General features: G+C 35.0%; 1 protein-coding gene across 4 annotated transcripts in view; it reads left to right on the top strand.

Annotated features, from left to right (window-relative positions):
* CCNT2 (cyclin T2) overlaps positions 1–18360 on the top strand; it is a 47854-nt gene that overhangs the window by 14396 nt on the left and 15098 nt on the right. For 3 of the 4 annotated variants that reach the window (XR_007133943.1, XM_047772061.1, XM_047772062.1), the window contains exons 3-5: positions 10443–10571; positions 13125–13185; positions 16218–16280. Coding sequence is in view for 2 of the 4 variants with exons in the window: in XM_047772061.1 (XP_047628017.1) it covers positions 10443–10571; positions 13125–13185; positions 16218–16280 (253 nt within the window). In the remaining 2 variants the exon portion in view is untranslated. Of the gene's footprint in view, positions 1–10442; positions 10572–13124; positions 13186–16217; positions 16281–18360 lie in introns of those variants that run through there. The other variant, XM_047772063.1, reaches the window with a different exon arrangement.

The raw sequence follows: 18360 nt of genomic DNA, 5'->3' as shown, positions 1-18360 counted from the left end.
TTTTTGTCTTTTTGCTATTTCTTGGGCCGCTCCCGCGGCATATGGAGATTCCCAGGCTAGGGGTCCAATTGGAGCTGTAGCCACTGGCCTACGCCAGAGCCACAGCAACGCGGGATCCGAGCCGCGTCTGCAATCTACACCACAGCTCACAGCAGCGCCGGATCGTTAACCCACTGAGCAAGGGCAGGGATGGAACCCGCAACCTCATGGTTCCTAGTCGGATTCGTTAACCACTGCGCCACGACGGGAACTCCTAGTTTGGGTTCTGCTATCAAGTCCAGCACATGCCCCATTACTTTCCTTTCCTCGTTGCATAGATGCTGACACCGTGTAGGTATTGTGGTGACAGTAGCCTGTGTTCTCCTTTATCGATTTGTATTTTAGGGCTTCCTTATCCAATGGGTTGGTTATAAATATACATAGATTCTTAAGTTTTGCTATCTTATTAGTTAACCCTGATATTTCTGGGGAGATTTGGGTATCACCTTTGGCATTATCTTCTCAGAATTCTTCAGGTAAGACATTAAATGTTATATCCTCACTCAGTCATTTTAGGAGATGATACTTAGGAGTGAATTTCCAGTCACCCTACAATAAACCGTAATTTAAATGTACTTAAAAGGTATAGGTCCTAGGACGATAAGGATGATTTTTTTAGGAATAATTAAGTTACTTGAAGTTCATTCTGTTAAACAAGGTGGATGATGCATATGGAAGAGTTTGATAGATATTAAAGTATATGTGATATACTCTGTAGGTATTTTTCTAATTGAGTCTGAAAACTCTAGAAAGTTTTCCAAAGCTTTAGTAGTTTTTTGAAACTTACACTCTATATGTTTAATTACATATGTTAATTAATGGAATCTATTGACTATAAAGTCTTCTAGAGCAGCTTTTTTCCTCAGATACTAGATGATTGTAAAATATTCAAATAATTCAAACCTTTTTTTATGCACACATATACTTGTGTCTGTTAATCTTGATAGTTCACATGCTTCTATAGTGGCTTTAGCTCTTTTGTCGCAGAACGAAGAAAATTTTATACAATTTGGTAATCTAAACTAAGTCTCAAATATGCAAAGAGTATTTGTATTAGCCAAGGTTCACAAAGATCTGTATAAAGACTGACGTGTAATTTATATAAACTGACTTTGAAGTCAGAACAAAGATATTTTTAGCACATAAAATTTTTTTTAAGTGAAAATTAGGTTACTATACCTTCTATTGTAAACATATACACATTCTAGGAAATGGGGAAAATGATAGAAACCTCCTTAGCACCCTGCAGCATTTCCGGCATTAACTTTTATACTAAAAGTTATGGCTTCAGTTGTGAAGCTGGCATATTAAGTACTTATGTGGTCATACTTAAAGACATAAATGTAATAAGTGTCACTGCTCAGTGACAGTCTGTATGTTTATACGACAATAGTTATTCCACAGACACTGAATGCATATTGTGTGACAAGCAGTATGCAAAGATAGTATTTATTTTCTTGTACATATATAAGAGAAGTTGTGGTTCCCTTAAGGAAATTAAATTCGAGTGGAAGAAGAAAAAACTTGTCTGTCTAATGTGGGAATAACTAGGAACAATAATCAGTTGTGCTATTTTGTGATGCCTGTGAACACGTTAATACACTTCAGTATTTTAATGTAATTTTAATGAATTTTCTTTTTCAGAATGCCAACTATGGGCCTAAGCCTGTGCTGTCTAATACATTGGTCTAAATAACCACTAACTAGACGTGATTAATCTCCCATTTCTTTACTGTTTTAATGTGGTTACTAGAAAATTTTTAATTACATTTGTGGTTCGCATTACATTTATATTTGATAGTGCCGGTTTGGGCTGTAAACCCAAACATGACTAACGACAGAATAGACATTTGTATCTGTGAACAAATAAAATTACTATTGGAATTCACACCTATACTATTTTTTCTATGAAAAAGTGTGCATATTCAAACTAATTTTAAACCAAGGGCTCATTTAGAAGTTGGAAAAATAGGAATGACCATCCTTTTTTGGTCAAGAATATTAAGATCATGAAAACTGATGTAACTTTATGCTTGGGGCGGGGGGGAGGCTGAGATGGAAGTTCTGAAGAATTGAAGACAGTCTTTTTTTTTTTTTTTTTTAATTGAAGTTTGCTAGGGATCAAACCTGTGCTGCAGTTTGATCATCAGATCCTTAAACCGATGTGCCACAAGGGAACTTCCTGGACACAGTCTTTAAATGGTGTATTGATTCAGAGGGGATACTAGATTTTTACAAGCTCCCCACATCCTTAGATAGATGTTTTAGATAGTTTGTATTGCTCTCAGTGATTGGTGTTTTGAGTGTTTGGTAGGAATAGGTATTTGAATTAAATGATATGGATCACTTTTTGTAGACCTAAAAACCTCTTGAGGAGTTTTCATTGTGGCTCAGTAGGTTAAGGACCCAGCATTGTCTCTGAGGATGTGGGTTTGATTTCTGGCCTACCTCAGTGGTTTAAGGATCTGGTGTTGCCATGGCTATGATGTAGGCCGCAGCTGCAGCTCTTATTTTGATCCCTGGCCTGGGAACTTGCATGTGCCAAAGGTACGACCCTAAAAAGGAAAAAAAAAAATCTGATCAAATTATTTTTGCTAACCAAATTAATGATTTTCTGAAATGATTGCATAATTCAGATTTCAGAGTTAATCACTATTTAAGAAATGGGTATATACTTTCTGAAAATAAAACCTAATTCTCCTTTTAAATTAACAAATGTGTGGAGTTCCCACTGTGGTGCAACAGGATCAGTGGCATCTCTGCAGCACCAGGATTCAGGTTCAATCCCTAGCCCAGCACAGTGAGTGAGTTAAAGGATCTGGCATTGCCACAGCTGTGACTTGGTGGCAGCTACTGGTCGGATCTGATCCTGGCCTGGAAACTCCACATGCCACAGGGTGGCCAACAAAGAAAAAATGTGCAATAATGTTATACTTGGTTAAGACGAACATTGTTTACTAATACTTGTGCTTAGGCTTTTGATTTCCTTGAAATTTCCTTTGTTGGTATGTGTACACTCATTATTTAACAGGTATTTTTAATGGTAGCTTCTTTTTAAAAAAAATCTTTATTGATGTAACTTTACATACCTTAATGATGTAAATTTTACATACCTTAAAACTCACCCATTTAGAATGTGCAGTTGTATTCACAGAATTGTACAACCATTATCACAATCTGTTTATAATATTTTCATCATTATGATAAAAGAAACCCTGTGCCCATTAGCAGTTAACTGATTTTCCTTCTCCCTCAATCCTAAACAACCACCCTCTTTCTCTATAGATTTGTATATTCTAGACATTGCACATAAATATGTGGTATTACCAAGCTTGTTTCCAAGATTCACCCATGATGTAGGATATATCATTCTTTTTTACTGCTGAGTAACTATCATTCATCACATAGATACATACCTCATTTTATTTGTCCACTTGTCAGTTTATAAACATGTAGGTTGTGTCCGCTTTTTGCCAGTGTGAATAATGTTGGTGTGAACATTCGTGTACAAGATTTTGTGTGGACATGAGTTTTTGTTTCTCTTGGGTATATACCTGAGAATGGTATTGCGGGGTTGTATAGTAATCCTAGACCTCAGTAATTTTGAATAGCATTTTAAAGACATTTTGAGAAACTGCCAAATTATTTCCCGAAGTATTTATACCATTTTACCCTCCCACAAACAACGTAAAATGGTTCGACTTTCTTGGCACCTTTGCTACCCTTACTATATTTTTTTAAATTATGGCCATTCTAGTGCATGTGCACTAGTTTCTCACTGTGATTTTATTTACATTTCCATAATGACTAAGGGTATTGAGCATCTTTTCATGTGTGTATTGGCTATTTGAGTATGCTTAGCCCTTGAACAGTGTGGAGTTTACGAGCTCCACTCCCACATAGTAGATCTGCATATAACTTTACAGTTGTCCAGCCTCCATATACATGGTTCTACATCTGTGGCTTCATCCAGCTGCACTTCCTACAATACTGTAGTATGTTATTTATTTTTTAAAATGTAAGTTGTAAGGAATCTTTATATGTTACGGATAATGGTCTTATCAGATGAATACTTTGCAACTATTTTCTTCCATTCTGTTGCTTGTCTTTTTCACATTCTTGGTGGTGTCATTTGTAGCACATGCATCCAAGTTATTAATTTTTTTTGGTCATTCGTGCTTTGATATCATAGCTAAGAAAGCATCGCTTGATCCAAAGTCATGAAGATTTATCCTCTTCTAAGAGGGTGTGTGTGTGTGTGTAAAATAATTTTAGCTCTTACGTTTATGTCTGTGATCTTTTTTCAGTTAATTTTTGCTTATGGTGTTAAAAGAAGAAGGGATTGACTTCGGTTTTTTGCATGGGGATCTATAGTTGTCCCAGCACTCTTTGTTGAAAAGACTGTTTTCCCTTCATTGAATTATCTTGATACTTTTGTTGAAAAATCAGTTAACCATAAATATAAATGTTTATTTCTGAACTCTTTATTCCATGATCTGTATGTCTTTATGCCAGTACCACAGTCTTGATTACTATAGTTAATGCAAGTTTTGAATTCAGGAATTGTGGGCCTTCCCAACTTTGTTCTTCTTTTTCAAGATTGTTTTGGATATTCTGGGTCCCTTGCATTTCCATATGAATTTTCAGATCTGCTGGTCAGTTTATGCAAAAAAGAAACTGTGATTTGACAAGGATTGTGTGAATCTATAGATCAGTTTGGGGGATACTGCCGTCTTTACAGTATTTTTCTATAACATTAGTTTTTATTTGTTTAGCCATCTGAAGGAAAGTGGTCTCTTTGGAGTTCCCGTCGTGTCTCAGTGGTTAATGACTCCGACTAGCATCCATGAGGGTGCAGGTTCGGTCCCTGGTCTTGCTCAGTGGGTTAAGGATCTGGCGTTGCTGTGAGCTGTGGTGTAGGCCAGCAGCTGTAGCTCCCATTCGACCCCTAGCCTGGGAACCTCCATATGCCGTGGGTGCAGCCCTAAAAAGACAAAAGAAAGAAAGAGGTCTGTTTACGGTTTATGTGGTATGTTTGAATACCTATGCAACGTTAATGTTCTTATTTCGCAGTACTATATGATTATTTTTTATGGGCTGCTAAGAGCTGAATATATAAAGGAGTAGACACCAACCTTTGAAATGCTGAGGGTCTTTTAAACTATAAACTTTTTTTCATCTTTGTAACATAATGGTGAGTACTCCTTTAAGTAAATTTTTACATGCCAAATTGTATTAAGCATATTAAATATATTTGAATGTAATGTAATTAATCTGGAAATCAGGCCTTATTCTTTTCATCATTTCTGTTTTTCAGCAGTACTACATATTAATATTTTTCAGTCTTAATTAATCCACCTCTGTTTTAAATATAATTAGATGTCCCATATAACATCCAGACTGAAGGTTTTTTTAATTCTTAACGTAAGTTTTCTTACATTGACAGTATTAAACTCACACATAATTGTATGGGTACGGAAACAACTAAAATGCCAGAGTTAATGACGTTTTCTGTAATACTTAAATACCAGTCTTTTTAGTGTCGTAAAATTAAAGGTTAAACCACTTTTTAACATTGTAGGAATTTTGATTTGATTTGTTGAAGCTTGGTGATCTTTCTTAGTAACAAATGGACATTTTGACCTATTGCATTTTCTTCTTTGTTGGTTGGCTGTTTTTCCTTATATCTAAGTTTTTACTTCACTTTTCCTGGTCTGGGATCCTCTTTCAAGTGAGTCTTTGTTAAAGTTATACCATTACCTTTTCTTTAACTATAGTGGTAGGCAAGCGATTTCCAAATTTTGAGCTGTGGTATCTAAGAACTACTAGCTGGATATTTATTAATGATGCCTCTTCAGGGGCACAGAAAATAGTTAATCCTAGTCTTAGTCATGAACGGGAAGTATTGAAGCAGTTAAGGGACAGGGGAGAAATGGCCTCATTAGCTAGCCTCTAGGACCTAAAGATGAAACCTAAGAACGGATTAGTACAAGCTTATTGATAACATGTATTAGCAAGTAGAAACCAAACTTGAACGTCTTCTTTTTGCCTCTATTTGGGTTAGGAAATTTAAAGTTGAGTAATAAAACAGCTATAGCTAGTTTTTGAATACAAATGTATTCACAAAGTATATTCAGAAAAATTAATTATTAAAAGAATAAAGACCAGAATGATTTATTTGCAACTGTAATACAGCCATTTTTAGTGACTTAATCTTCCAAGCTTTTTGTTATTGCAAACTGACCTTACCTCCAGCCATCAAGTTTGAAGCCAGCAGTGGAGACTGAAGAATGTCAGCAGTAGGGGCATCGTGAGCAGAAAGGGGAGACAGCGGCCAAGAATGGGCAGGAGAAGGAGGGAAGTCAGATCAGGAGGTAGGAATGAAACCTACAAAGAAATGGAAAAAGAGAAGGGGTAAAGACAACTGGAGGGAGAAGGGAAGAGAGGAGTATAGGTGTAATCACTGAAGTAATGTGAAGTGTCATAATTTCAGTGTTTGAATCTGCTTATTAGTTGGGACTACAATGGAACTTTTAAAGAATAGAGTTTAACCGTGAAATAAAGATGAGCGAAAAAGTAGGGGATTTTAAAGACCATGTTAAACAATTTTTTAAATTTAAGATCAACACTAACAATACACAATTGTTTCATTTTTCAACGTAATAATAATATTTGGGTCTTATTATTACAGGGCACTATTCCTGAGTGCTTTACATCATATTGATTCATTTAATCCTCACCACAACTTTATAAGCAGATACTATTTCTCCCATTTTACAGATGCGGAAACTGAGCCACAAAGAGAATAAGTTATTTGCCTAGGCTAGTCAGATAACAGAGCCAGGATTCCACTGAGGCAGTCTGACTACTGTGCTACAGCTGGCTTCATCACCTCTGCTTCCCCCTCTCCATCATTTGTATGGTATATTTCTGTAGAAATTTATTTTGTTTTGAGAATATAGTATCCCTTGAAATAGTTATATATCTGGTAGAGCGACAAACTCTGGGCACTAAAGATCAGTTTTTCTTCCCTTTAGTTACAGTAACTTAAAGTTTATTGAGCTAGGTACAGGGACACAAAAGATGGATAGTGTCTGGTCCCTATCCCCACTGAACTGAATCTCAGTTTGTAATTGTTTGGTCCTTCGAACCAACTGAGTATTTCCTCCAATACTGGTGTGAATTCTTTGACTTTGAACTAAGTTTACTAATGTTTGTTCCCTTCAAAAGTGTAATCATCTTTAAAAGGCCACAGACCAACTAGAAATATTGTCATTATTTATAACTTATGGAGTTATTTTTGTTTTAATAAGCCACACAACAAAATCAGCTTTGTATACAAAAAGCAGTAGTACGTAGTTTGATTACCTTCCTTAGTCATCCTTAAAATTTAAAGCCCCACATGGATATTCACAAAGTATTTATCTAAAAAGGTGTTTTGTTTTGTTTTGTTTTTACAGCCCTGATGGAATAAAATGTTTGCAGGCAGTAGAGGAGGAAATGTGAATGGAGTTAGTGGATTTCACCAGGAACTTTGGAAGAGTATTGGGTATTAGTGTTGCCCTGGAGGAGGATGAGAATTGAACCCTATTTAGAGGGAGAACAGAAAGACTCCTGTGAGGAGTGTGGGTAAATAAACAAGGAATATACCATGAAGATCATTGCTTAGCTCTTTTAATTCTTGATTTTTAAAAATTATTTGTAGAATTTTAGAATCATTCACTAGTACACATGTTTTGTTTCCATTGAGACTGTCTCCTAAGGAAAAGAGCTATGTGGTTTCAAAGTGCTTCTTGATACTGAGTTTACGAAAGAATCAAGCTGTGATGGGGAGGAATCCTAAGAGATTTTACCAAGAAAAATTCATTGGAGACTTGTAGAAGTGCCTTTTAGGCAAGTAAGAGAAATTCTGGATTATCTGGCAGTTAGGAAGACAGTTAAGTATTAATATTAAGTTCAGTCTCATTTGACTTTTCCCTTGAGTCTGTATTGCTTCAGTTTTTGACCCATAGTTCTATCATTTCAAGGTTGCCTTAGCCATTCCCCTCTTCAACATAAACATCATAGTAAATGAAAGATTGTGTGAAACAGATCTTCATTTTATTGAGTATTTCTGCATTTCTTACCTTGATATTGGCTCTTAGACTTTTATTGTGACATATGGGATACTTTGAACTTAATATTGGTGGCTTTATATTAATATATGGATTATCCACTTGTCATTCATTAGGTAAGTATTTTGAACAGCAGCCACACAATGCTAGATAATGGGAACATGAATAAACAATTTAGTCTCTATATTCAAGCTGCTTCTAGAATGGTAGGGCAGACAAAATGGTAGAGGGATGCACAGTTTCCTGTTGAATAAAGAAAAGCAGTTAACTCAAACTCAGGATTTTACCTTGGGAGGATTTGATCTTTTGAGTTAAGCTTTTAAATAGAAAAGGAATTAGCCAAGCAGACAAAGTAGGTAGCAGTGATAAGAAATTTTCAATATGTAGAAAAAATGACAAAACAAATATAAGGTAATTGTGTTTGGGGTATTTTTTGTTTGTTTCTGTTGTTGTTTTTGCCCCGCAGCATATGGAGTTCCTAGGCCAGGGATCAGATTCAAGTTGCAGTTGCTTGGATCCCACTGTGTCTGGCTGGGGTTTGAACCTCCCTCCCAGTGCTCCAGAGATGCTACCAATCTCACTGTGCCACAGCAGGAACTCCAGGATATAATTATCCACTCTCATTTTCACTCATACTTTCTATATCTCAGGAATCACATACACCCCCTCCTCATGACTGCTGTTTAGCTGGAATTTTAAGAATATTAACTAATTTTGGTATTGCTTAATTAACTCTATTGCAAACAATAACAATTTATTCTGTATCTATGAAACTAAGAATAAGTTGCTTTTTTGTGCATTTTCAATTTTTTAGACCTTTTCCTTATAATTTTAATTGAAAAAAAATGGAAATAAATTGAAAGCCCAGGGTGGAATTATTCAGTCCTTTTAAGGTAACATTATTTCTGGTTGTTTGAAGCCAAACTCACTTAATTTTAGGTACATTTTAAAGATTTATACATCAGAAGAGAACCTCATGAAGTCATTTTTACTCCATTTACTCATCTGCAAATGCTGTTGGACTAGAAAAGGCTCCTTTGGATATGAAATCCAAAATCCATTGATTAAATTTATGATATTTATAAGTTGGTTTTTTTAAAGCTATTAGAAGAAAGGGTTCCACCTTCCCAGTATCAGAAATTTTCTCCTTATGTTAACTATCCAAATAATTTATCATAATTTATGCCACCCCTTCTTCCTTCCTTCTTTAGGCATTGTTTCTGTATAGTGATTGATGACCCACCCCTGGATGCAGTTAGAGTCATATTTTCATCCCTTGAAAAATAATGTACCTGAATCTTGGCATTTAGAAATTATCTTACATGACAGATTTCTTATATGTAATCTTAGAATGTTATTTGAGTTTAAAGTATGCCAGTTTCCTGAGTCAGCAGTTGATTTGGTTTATTACTAACTTTTCTGGTAAATATTTGCTTAAAATTGGCGTTTCTCTTAGTATCTTTATAGTGCTATGTTCTTATATTTCTATCCCAAGAACATAACTTAAAAAAAACTTGAAAAACGTAACTTTAAAAAAAATTAATTTCTTCATCTCCAATTGGCAAGGTTTCTACTCTATTGGTTTGTCTTATGTGTTTGTTCCTTGGGTTTTTAGCTACTTTTAAAATTGCTGTATTGAAGATGTGTGCGCGCCCGCGCGCGTGTGTGTGTGTGTGGTGTGTGTGTGTGTATGTGTAGTAAGATATTAGGTAGCAGTTTCATATTCAGAATCTTATTTTGCCTTGTAGATTTTTTTTCTGTTTCTTAATAAGCAAGATTTATAGCTCTTAGCCACACAGTGAATCATTGATTAAAAGAACCCTAGTAAGTATTGACTGCCCCAAAAGAGGGAAAATCTGGGTATACTTTACCCACCTTTATTTTCTTCTTTTTTTCTTCCTTCTTTTCCTTTCCTTTCCTTTCCTTCCCCTTCCCCTTTCCCTTCCCCTTTCCCTTTCTTTAAGCTTTGGCTGCATTATTTTGCTTGAATTTTTTCCTTTACCTTCACAATGTACATTAATATTATTTAAAATTTCTTTTAGCTAAAATGTTAGGTTTTTTCCCCCCTTTTAGTATTCTACCTGCAGAAAAAAAAATTTATAGACTGAGGTAACTAGTACTATTTAATGAATAATTTAAAAATATACATCAATATTGTCATAGCCTGACTTCTGTTCACATGATTAATATGGCATTCCTTTCTTGCACGCCGCCCCCTCCCTTTAGAAAGTAGAAGGTGTTGCCAAAATATATTTGTTTTTAACTTACTAAATTTTATCTTTTCTGCAGACAATATCACCTACCGCGTTATTTTTGGCTGCAAAAGTAGAAGAACAGGCTCGAAAACTTGAACATGTTATCAAAGTAGCACATGCTTGTCTTCATCCCCTAGAGCCACTGCTGGATACAAAATGCGATGTATGTAGAAATTGGATGCTTTGGGTTTTCTTTGTGAATTTGAAAGCTTTACATTATTTAGACCTAATAAAAATATAATTCAATTAGTGTTGCCTTCCAATACTGCTTATTTCTATTACCTCTTAGGGATATAATGCCAGGAAGTGACCTGGCAGAAACATATTTCAAGTTATGTTCATGAATTTCAGTGTCATTCTGGATAATATAAGACTTTAATTCAAAGGTACTTTTAAATGTTTCATGTTTTGTTTATCCTCACGGCACACCTGTGAGATATGTAGCAGGTAAGTCATGTCACCTCCATTGTTTGGGTATATTTAAGACCAGAGGTTAAGTCTCTTAAAATTGTCAGCAAGTGAAAGAATAGAAAAACCTCTGGATTTATCTCTAGACCAGTTGTTAATCTTTTTATAGAATTATTCCTTTACTAATACATATACTTGTTATCTCTGATATATAAAGATGCATTTTACCATGCTTTCATGAATGACATTTTGAAAATACTTTATTTTCCTAAAAAGTAATACCTGTTTTCAAACAACTTGTTCATCACCAACATTTTAATAGACCTTCTTTTGAAAACACCATTTTTAAACTTTCTGACATCTTAAAACAGAAGCTAGCATTCTGGGCCTTTAAAATCCTTTTTCTCACACTCCTATATAAGTGAGTTGCCTTATTGCGAACTTGTTAACTGCTGAATGACTACCACGCTATATTCATTCAGTTTGATTTGGATCTAGATTAAATATATTCAACTTTATTAATGACAAGTTTTATCCTAGATGTTAGCTTTAAGGGTCTAAAATATTAATGTAGCCTTTCAGTAATGGAGAATGTGTAATTATTTAGGGATAGTCCTTGTTTCTATTAACTTTACAAATTCAGAATTATTTCTTGTGAATACTTAGTTATTTAAATGATAGAAGAATCTTTTAAAATTCAGCTCTGATTTTTTCAAAATGGGGCATAAATAAAATAAAAGGTACTTTCTAAGTTTAGAAATATGTCTTTACATAAGTGAATATATAATATATTGTTTTATCATTTCAGTCAATTGTTATGATCTAAGAATGAGAAGCCAGGTTTTTTGGGGGTTTTTTTTTGTTGTTTTTTTTTTGTCTTTTCAGAGCCGCACCCACGGCCTATGGAGGTTCCCAGGCTAGGGATCTGATCGGAGCTATAGCTGCCAGCCTACAACAGAGCCACAGCAACACCAGATCTGAGCCACGTCTGCAACCTACACCACAGCTCACGGCAACGCCAGATCCCTAACCCTCTGAGAGAGGCCAGGGATCGAACCTGCAACCTCATGGTTCATAGTTGGATTCATTTCCACTGCACCAGGACGGGAACTCCTAGAAAATTTTTCATAGTGTTTATTCCTCGAGTAATTGCATTAGGGGAAATGATTATTTGAAGTTGAGAGAGAGTATCCTCCATTTTTGTCACCACATGTGTATGCTACATTGTTATTTATTTATTTATTTATTTATTTGTCTTTTTGCCTTTTCTAGGGCCGCTCCCATGGCATATGGAGGTTCCCAGGCTAGGGGTCTAATCGGAGCTATAGCTGCTGGCCTACGCCAGAACCACAGCAACACCACATCCAAGCTGCGTCTGTGAACCTACACTGCAGCTCACAGCAACGCCAGATCCTTAACCCACTGAGCAAGGCCAGGGATCGCAACCTCATGGTTCCTAGTCGGATTCATTAGCCACTGAGCCACAACGGGAACTCCTAAAGTTTTTTTTTTTTTAATCTAGAGCTTTTGAGGGTTTGTTTTGATCTTACTTTGTGTTTTCTGAAGAGAGGAAGTTAATTCTAAAAACTCATTCACTGACCTACTGTGACAGTCAAGGAATAACCACATGAAATATCCTAGAGCCTTTTCTTTAAAGGCTGGCTTGAGAAGTTCCCGTTGTGGTGCAGCAGAAAAGAATCTGACTAGGAACCATGAGGTTGCAGGTTTGATCCCTGGCCTCAGTGAGTTAAGGATCCAGCGTTGCTGCGAGCTGTGGTGTAGGTCACAGATGAGGCTCGGATCCTGTGTTGCTATGGCTCTGGCATAGGCCAGCAGCTGTAGCTCTGATTTGACCCCTAGCCTGGGAACCTCCATATTCCGTGGGTGCAGCCCTAAAAAGCAAAAATAAAAACAAAATAAAATAAAGGCTGGTTTGAATTTGATGCTCTTACTTGAGTTCGTACTTCTGTGCTTAATTTGTCTTGAAATGCTAGTGCCTCGATAAAGTTTTACATTACAGACTGAAGATCTCTTTTTTCAATTCACCTACCTCCTTTTATATTATCATTATCTTTTAGGTTGGTTTTGATTTTTTGCTTTGTTTACATTTCTTGTATTAGAAGTAATTCTGTTTAGAGTTATCACAGAAAATAAGTTTTCTCTATTACCTTCAGTGTATTTTCTTTGTATTTTCAAACTAATTGTAGTAGTTTGTAGTCAATCCATAATTCTTACAAGATTTAACAGTCCTATAGTCTAGTAGTGTTGTTTGTTAAGCATTTTTAATGTTATTATTTTTACCTGGCAGGCTTACCTACAGCAGACTCAAGAACTGGTTTTACTTGAAACCATAATGCTACAAACCCTAGGTATGTACCTATGTCAGATATTATTTTTGTGTTTTTCAGTGCAGTATTATTAATAAAAGGTTTCTGGAATAATTTTATCATTGAAGAAAGTTGCATTTGAAAATAAGGTTTGGGGCCAAAATAGTATTGCCTGGTTATAAAGAAGCCATTTAAAAATATAATTCCATTTAGCATAATAAGTTAAATAGTAAACACAGCCTTCAGTGTAATTGCTTATATTTTCAGGTAGTTGGGACACTGTGCTTCATTCTGGATTTGCATTGGGGAATAAAATGGTCCTTTACAACAACAACAACAAAAAAGACAAAAAAGACAAATAAATAAATAAATAAATAAATAAATAAATAAATAAAGGAGTTCCCGTCGTGGCGCAGTGGTTAACGAATCCGACTAGGAGCCATGAGATTGCGGGTTCGGTCCCTGCCCTTGCTCATTGGGTTGACGATCCGGCGTTGCCATGAGCTGTGGTGTAGGTTGCAGATGCGGCTCGGATCCCGCGTTGCTGTGGCTCTGGCGTAGGCCGGTGGCTACAGCTCCGATTCAACCCGTAGCCTGGGAACCTCCATATGCCGTGGGAGCAGCCCAAGAAATAGCAACAACAACAACAACAACAAAAAAGACAAAAATAAATAAATAAATAAAATAAATAAAATGGTCCTTTAGGGCTGTGCATATGATTGTAATGTATATAAACATACATGGTGTATGCTGTACTAGGGCATATAATTGGTATTTAATGAATTTATCACATCATTTTTAATGTAACATAGTACTTAAACATAATCATCCTTTTCTAAAAGTATATTGTCTGCAAGGTTTGTGCAACTTAAGTCATCTGTGAAAATCATTTATTCTAGTCTTTTAACTTACGAAGAGATTGAGGTCTAAGAAGGTTTTGACTATGTAGAGTCCTATTACTTCTGGAAGGGCCTAGCAGCGTGTGGTGAAAAGAATATAGGCTATATCGAGATACACACTTAAATATGTAGAGCTCTGACTCACTTTGTAAACTTGGTTAAAGTTCCTTTACCTTTTATACCTCCATTCTGTATGTACAAGGTGGAATAATCTGCTTTAACATTGTGGATTTGAAGATGAAAGATAGTGTTGTTTTCAAAATTGACACATAGTGTGTGTTTCATAAGTAATAGTTGGGAGTTCCTGTCGTGGCTCAGCAGTTAATGAACCTGACTAGTATCCATGAGGACTTGGGTTTGATCCCTGGTCTCTCTCAGTGGGTTAAGGATCCAGCATTGCCATGACCTGTGATGTAGGTCACAGACATGGCTTGGATCCCACACTGCTGTGGCTGTAGTATAGGCCAGTGGCTACAGCTCTGACTCAACCCCTTATCCTGGGAACTTCCATATGCTGTGGGTGAGGTCTTAAAAAGAGACCAGACAAATAATAGTTATTATAGTAGTTATTTTTATCTTATTTATACTTCATTCCCAAATAGAAATCTCATTGCTTCCCATTGTGACAGATTCTTTTTATTACAAAAATAGGTTGTTTGAAATACATAAAACTTCTTGAAAATTGTGTGGGTTTTTTTTTTTTTTAAGGGCTGCACCCATGGCATATGGAGGTTCCCAGGCTATGGGTTGAATCAGAGCTGCAGTAGCTAGCCTATACCACAGCCACAGCAATGTCAGACCTTAGCTGTGTCTGTGACCTACACCACAACAAATGAGAATCTTAGTCCCTCCACATTCAGTGATTTAGCATGTTAATGTTTTATTATACAAATAAGAAATTTTTAAAATACTCATATAATGAAAGTTGAAGGGAATAACTATTCTAAATCATTAAAGTTCTTTTATTATATAAAATCATTGTATCATTCATATCGTTAGTGACAGGTTCTTAAACACGAAACAAATAGCCTTTTGTTTGTTTGTTTGTTTGTTTTTTTAGGGTCGCACCTGTGGCATAAGAAAGTTTCCAGGCTAGGGGTCAAATAGGAGTTGCAGGTACTAGCCTACACCACAGCCACAGTAACACAGGATCGGAGCTGTGTCTGCAACCTACTACACAGTTCACAGCAACACCGGATCCCCGACCCACTGAGCGAGGCCAGGGATCGAATGTGCCTCCTCATGGATACTAGTCGGATTTGTTTCCACTGCGCCACAGTGGGAACTCCATGAATAGCATTATTTTAAGAGGAACATTAAGTTTACAAGATAAAATTCTATAGCTTTCATTAGAAAGTATGATTTGGTAGGTTTAATATTAGTAGGAATATAAATCAGCCACACAGTGACTTTAAAAATCCAGAGTATCTATTTATTATGATGTTATTCCTTTTTTACCTCAGAAGACACTATAAAACTACCTCCACTCTTTTTTTTTTTTTTTTTTAAAGGAAAAACCCTGCCCTAGGGGTTGATTGGACATTGAAAATTTTTCAACATTTCATCTTCGGTTTTAGAAACAGTAGTTTAATCTTGAGGCCTATGAGTTTATCTTTCCTTATCAATTTTATTTTTATCAGTAATGAAATGCAGTTATTAGCTAACCTTTGATTAGCTCATTGATTGAAACTCTTTGATCTAAGTAAGGAACACTGAGAAATAAGAGGACCATATCACTTAATATTTTGTACCACTGTTGCCCAAATGTTATATTTATGAAAAATGTTCTTTTCACATCTTCTGAAAAGAAAGAGTTGAAATATGTTTAAGAAATATGTTACATAGTTGAATTCCCTGCTTAAACTGTGGGGCAAGCTTAATAATTGTATTTGTCATAATTTTAGTTTGTCTTTAGCTTGAGAGTAATCTCAAACTAATTGTAGTTCAGAACTTTGAATAAATATTTTCTAAAAATAACTGAGTTTTCATAATTGTAACATAATTTTTGAGATATTATTTCTTAGCATTTGGAGGTATAATGATCATGTCAATGATGAGAAACTACTTTGGGGTTTTTTTAATAATGAAAAATACGCATTTATGGTTGCCTGATAAGTGGCATTTCTTAGTATTGTAATGGTAAGTGATTGGCAAAAAAACTGCTTTTCATTTCAGGTTTTGAGATCACCATTGAACATCCACACACAGATGTGGTGAAATGTACCCAGTTAGTAAGAGGTAAGAGATCTTTGAAATTTTTAAGTTAAGTTTTAATGCTTTTTATTGTGTGTAGTTCATTTGAATGCTATTTTGTTTTTCTAGCCTCTTTCTTAAACTTTATTAAAATGGGGAAAATGTTCTTTTAAAGCATTGCTTTTCAGTGCTCTACACCTCCCTGTTCTCTGCTTTTTGTGGTTCTTCCTGGTGATTTAGCTTCTTTTAAATTTAGGTGAGAATCTCATTTCACTAAAAAAATTGGAGGGCTTACAAATATTAGGACTTTTCTGCTTTTCCCTTTGGACTATGCCCATCCCATTTCAATTAATAGTTAAAATGCAGACCATTTAATATATAGTACAGAAAATAGTACTAATTTTCAATTTATGTCAAACTTCTGTTGACTTCTTGAAAAGTGATTACAGTATAAGAATTTGGAGGCCAACTCCAGATCTTTCGGATAAAAATTGTCTTAGCAGATTTGTCACTTTTAGGAATGTTTTGCACATGTTTATTTGAACAAAATTGATTTAATATAATTCTCAGAGTTCTTTACCACTACTGAAAATGGTTTCCTTTTTCCGTATAGTGAGGAAATTATTATATAGCATGATACATAACAGCATGTGATGTACCTTTTAAACCTTTTATAAGCAGTACAAAGTTTTTGTGTTACTCACTTTACTTCTTATAAAGCATGTAGTATATGTTTTCTGCTCTTGATAATAAATCCTATGTGTCCTTGTTGTATCTCTAGAAATATTTTTCACACAGATGCATACAGTGCAACTTCTTACTTCTACTTTCCTGTTTACCATTTGAAGTGTTTATACTAATTGCAACCACTTGGAATCTTTAGTGTGCCTTTTTTACTTCTTTTTGAAAACAAAATCTTGCAGTTTTATTCTTTTACCACCAGACTTCTTTAGATTTATTCTGTACAACATGGGTAAGGCCTTGTTTTTAGTGTTTACCTCAGTGTTCTTTTATTCGTTCTAAATTGAATTTATTTTATACCTAGATAGGATTTTATTATGTTAATGGATACATTAAACTTAAAAAACTGTTGCTTGGTGCCACACTTGTCATTGTTAAGAACTGAACTTATAAAAATCTCATTTGTATATTTTTTTAATCCTAATAGCTGTTAAGTTTGTATACTAGAACGTATTTAGTTATGTTTCCTATTGCTCATGTTATACATTTTATAGCACCTTTTCATCCTCACTGTTACAGTGTAGTATAGATAAATTGTAAAAATAACTAGTGTAGATGTTGAATTAAGGAAAAAAGCTCTAGAGAAGTTTGGCTTTTCTGAAAACTTGGAAGGGTAAGCTGTTTTGTCTGAATAATAGCCATATAATTTGCCTTAAGTTCACTAATTTGCCTTAGCAAACAAAGATATTGAAGGGTGATAATTAAATACAGGTTAATGTATATTAATACCTCCATGTGTATACTTAGTAGGAAATGAACCTGAATTTTCAACTTAGTATTGTGACATTTGAGTCACTTTCTCTTAAATCCTATCTAAAGAAGCTAGAGATATGGTCCATTTTTATTTGCAAAATTGAATAGTAAAATTTAAACATTTACAAAAACTATAAATTTGCTACATCATCCAAAAGCAAAATATTTAGATCTGTTTTTTCATTGTTGTTGTTAATGTTTAAAATGTGACCGGTTCTTAAATTTTAGTACAAAATCTTACGTATGTTTAACTTCATTCTAACGTTTCAAATAACTATAATTTATATCTCACTCCATTTTTAAAATGTTCTCTCATGTTCAGTATATTTTCCTTTGCTCTAAAACCACTTCCAGCTAACAAAAGAATTTTCCCTATGTTCTTCTCTGTTGCGATGACTTCTAATAGATTACTAAGTTTGCATATATTTTGAGGTGAAAATTGCAATGGCAATTTTAAAATGTTTTTACTTCCTTCTCTACCTATATTCTTTTGTGGGGTATGGGTAGTGGTAAATGGTTTGATTTCTTTAAAGCCCTCCTCTGCCCCCTACCCCTGGAGATGAGAAAGTGATGCTACTTTGCTGCAGATTTGGCTAATGTCATTTTACAGGGACCTTTCATTTCTGTGATT

The sequence above is a fragment of the Phacochoerus africanus genome, chromosome 3 (assembly GCF_016906955.1).
Source record: "Phacochoerus africanus isolate WHEZ1 chromosome 3, ROS_Pafr_v1, whole genome shotgun sequence".
Taxonomy (NCBI): Eukaryota; Metazoa; Chordata; class Mammalia; order Artiodactyla; family Suidae; genus Phacochoerus; species Phacochoerus africanus.
The sequence above is the reverse complement of the archived record's forward strand: the minus strand, read 5'-3'. Positions and strand labels throughout refer to the sequence as shown.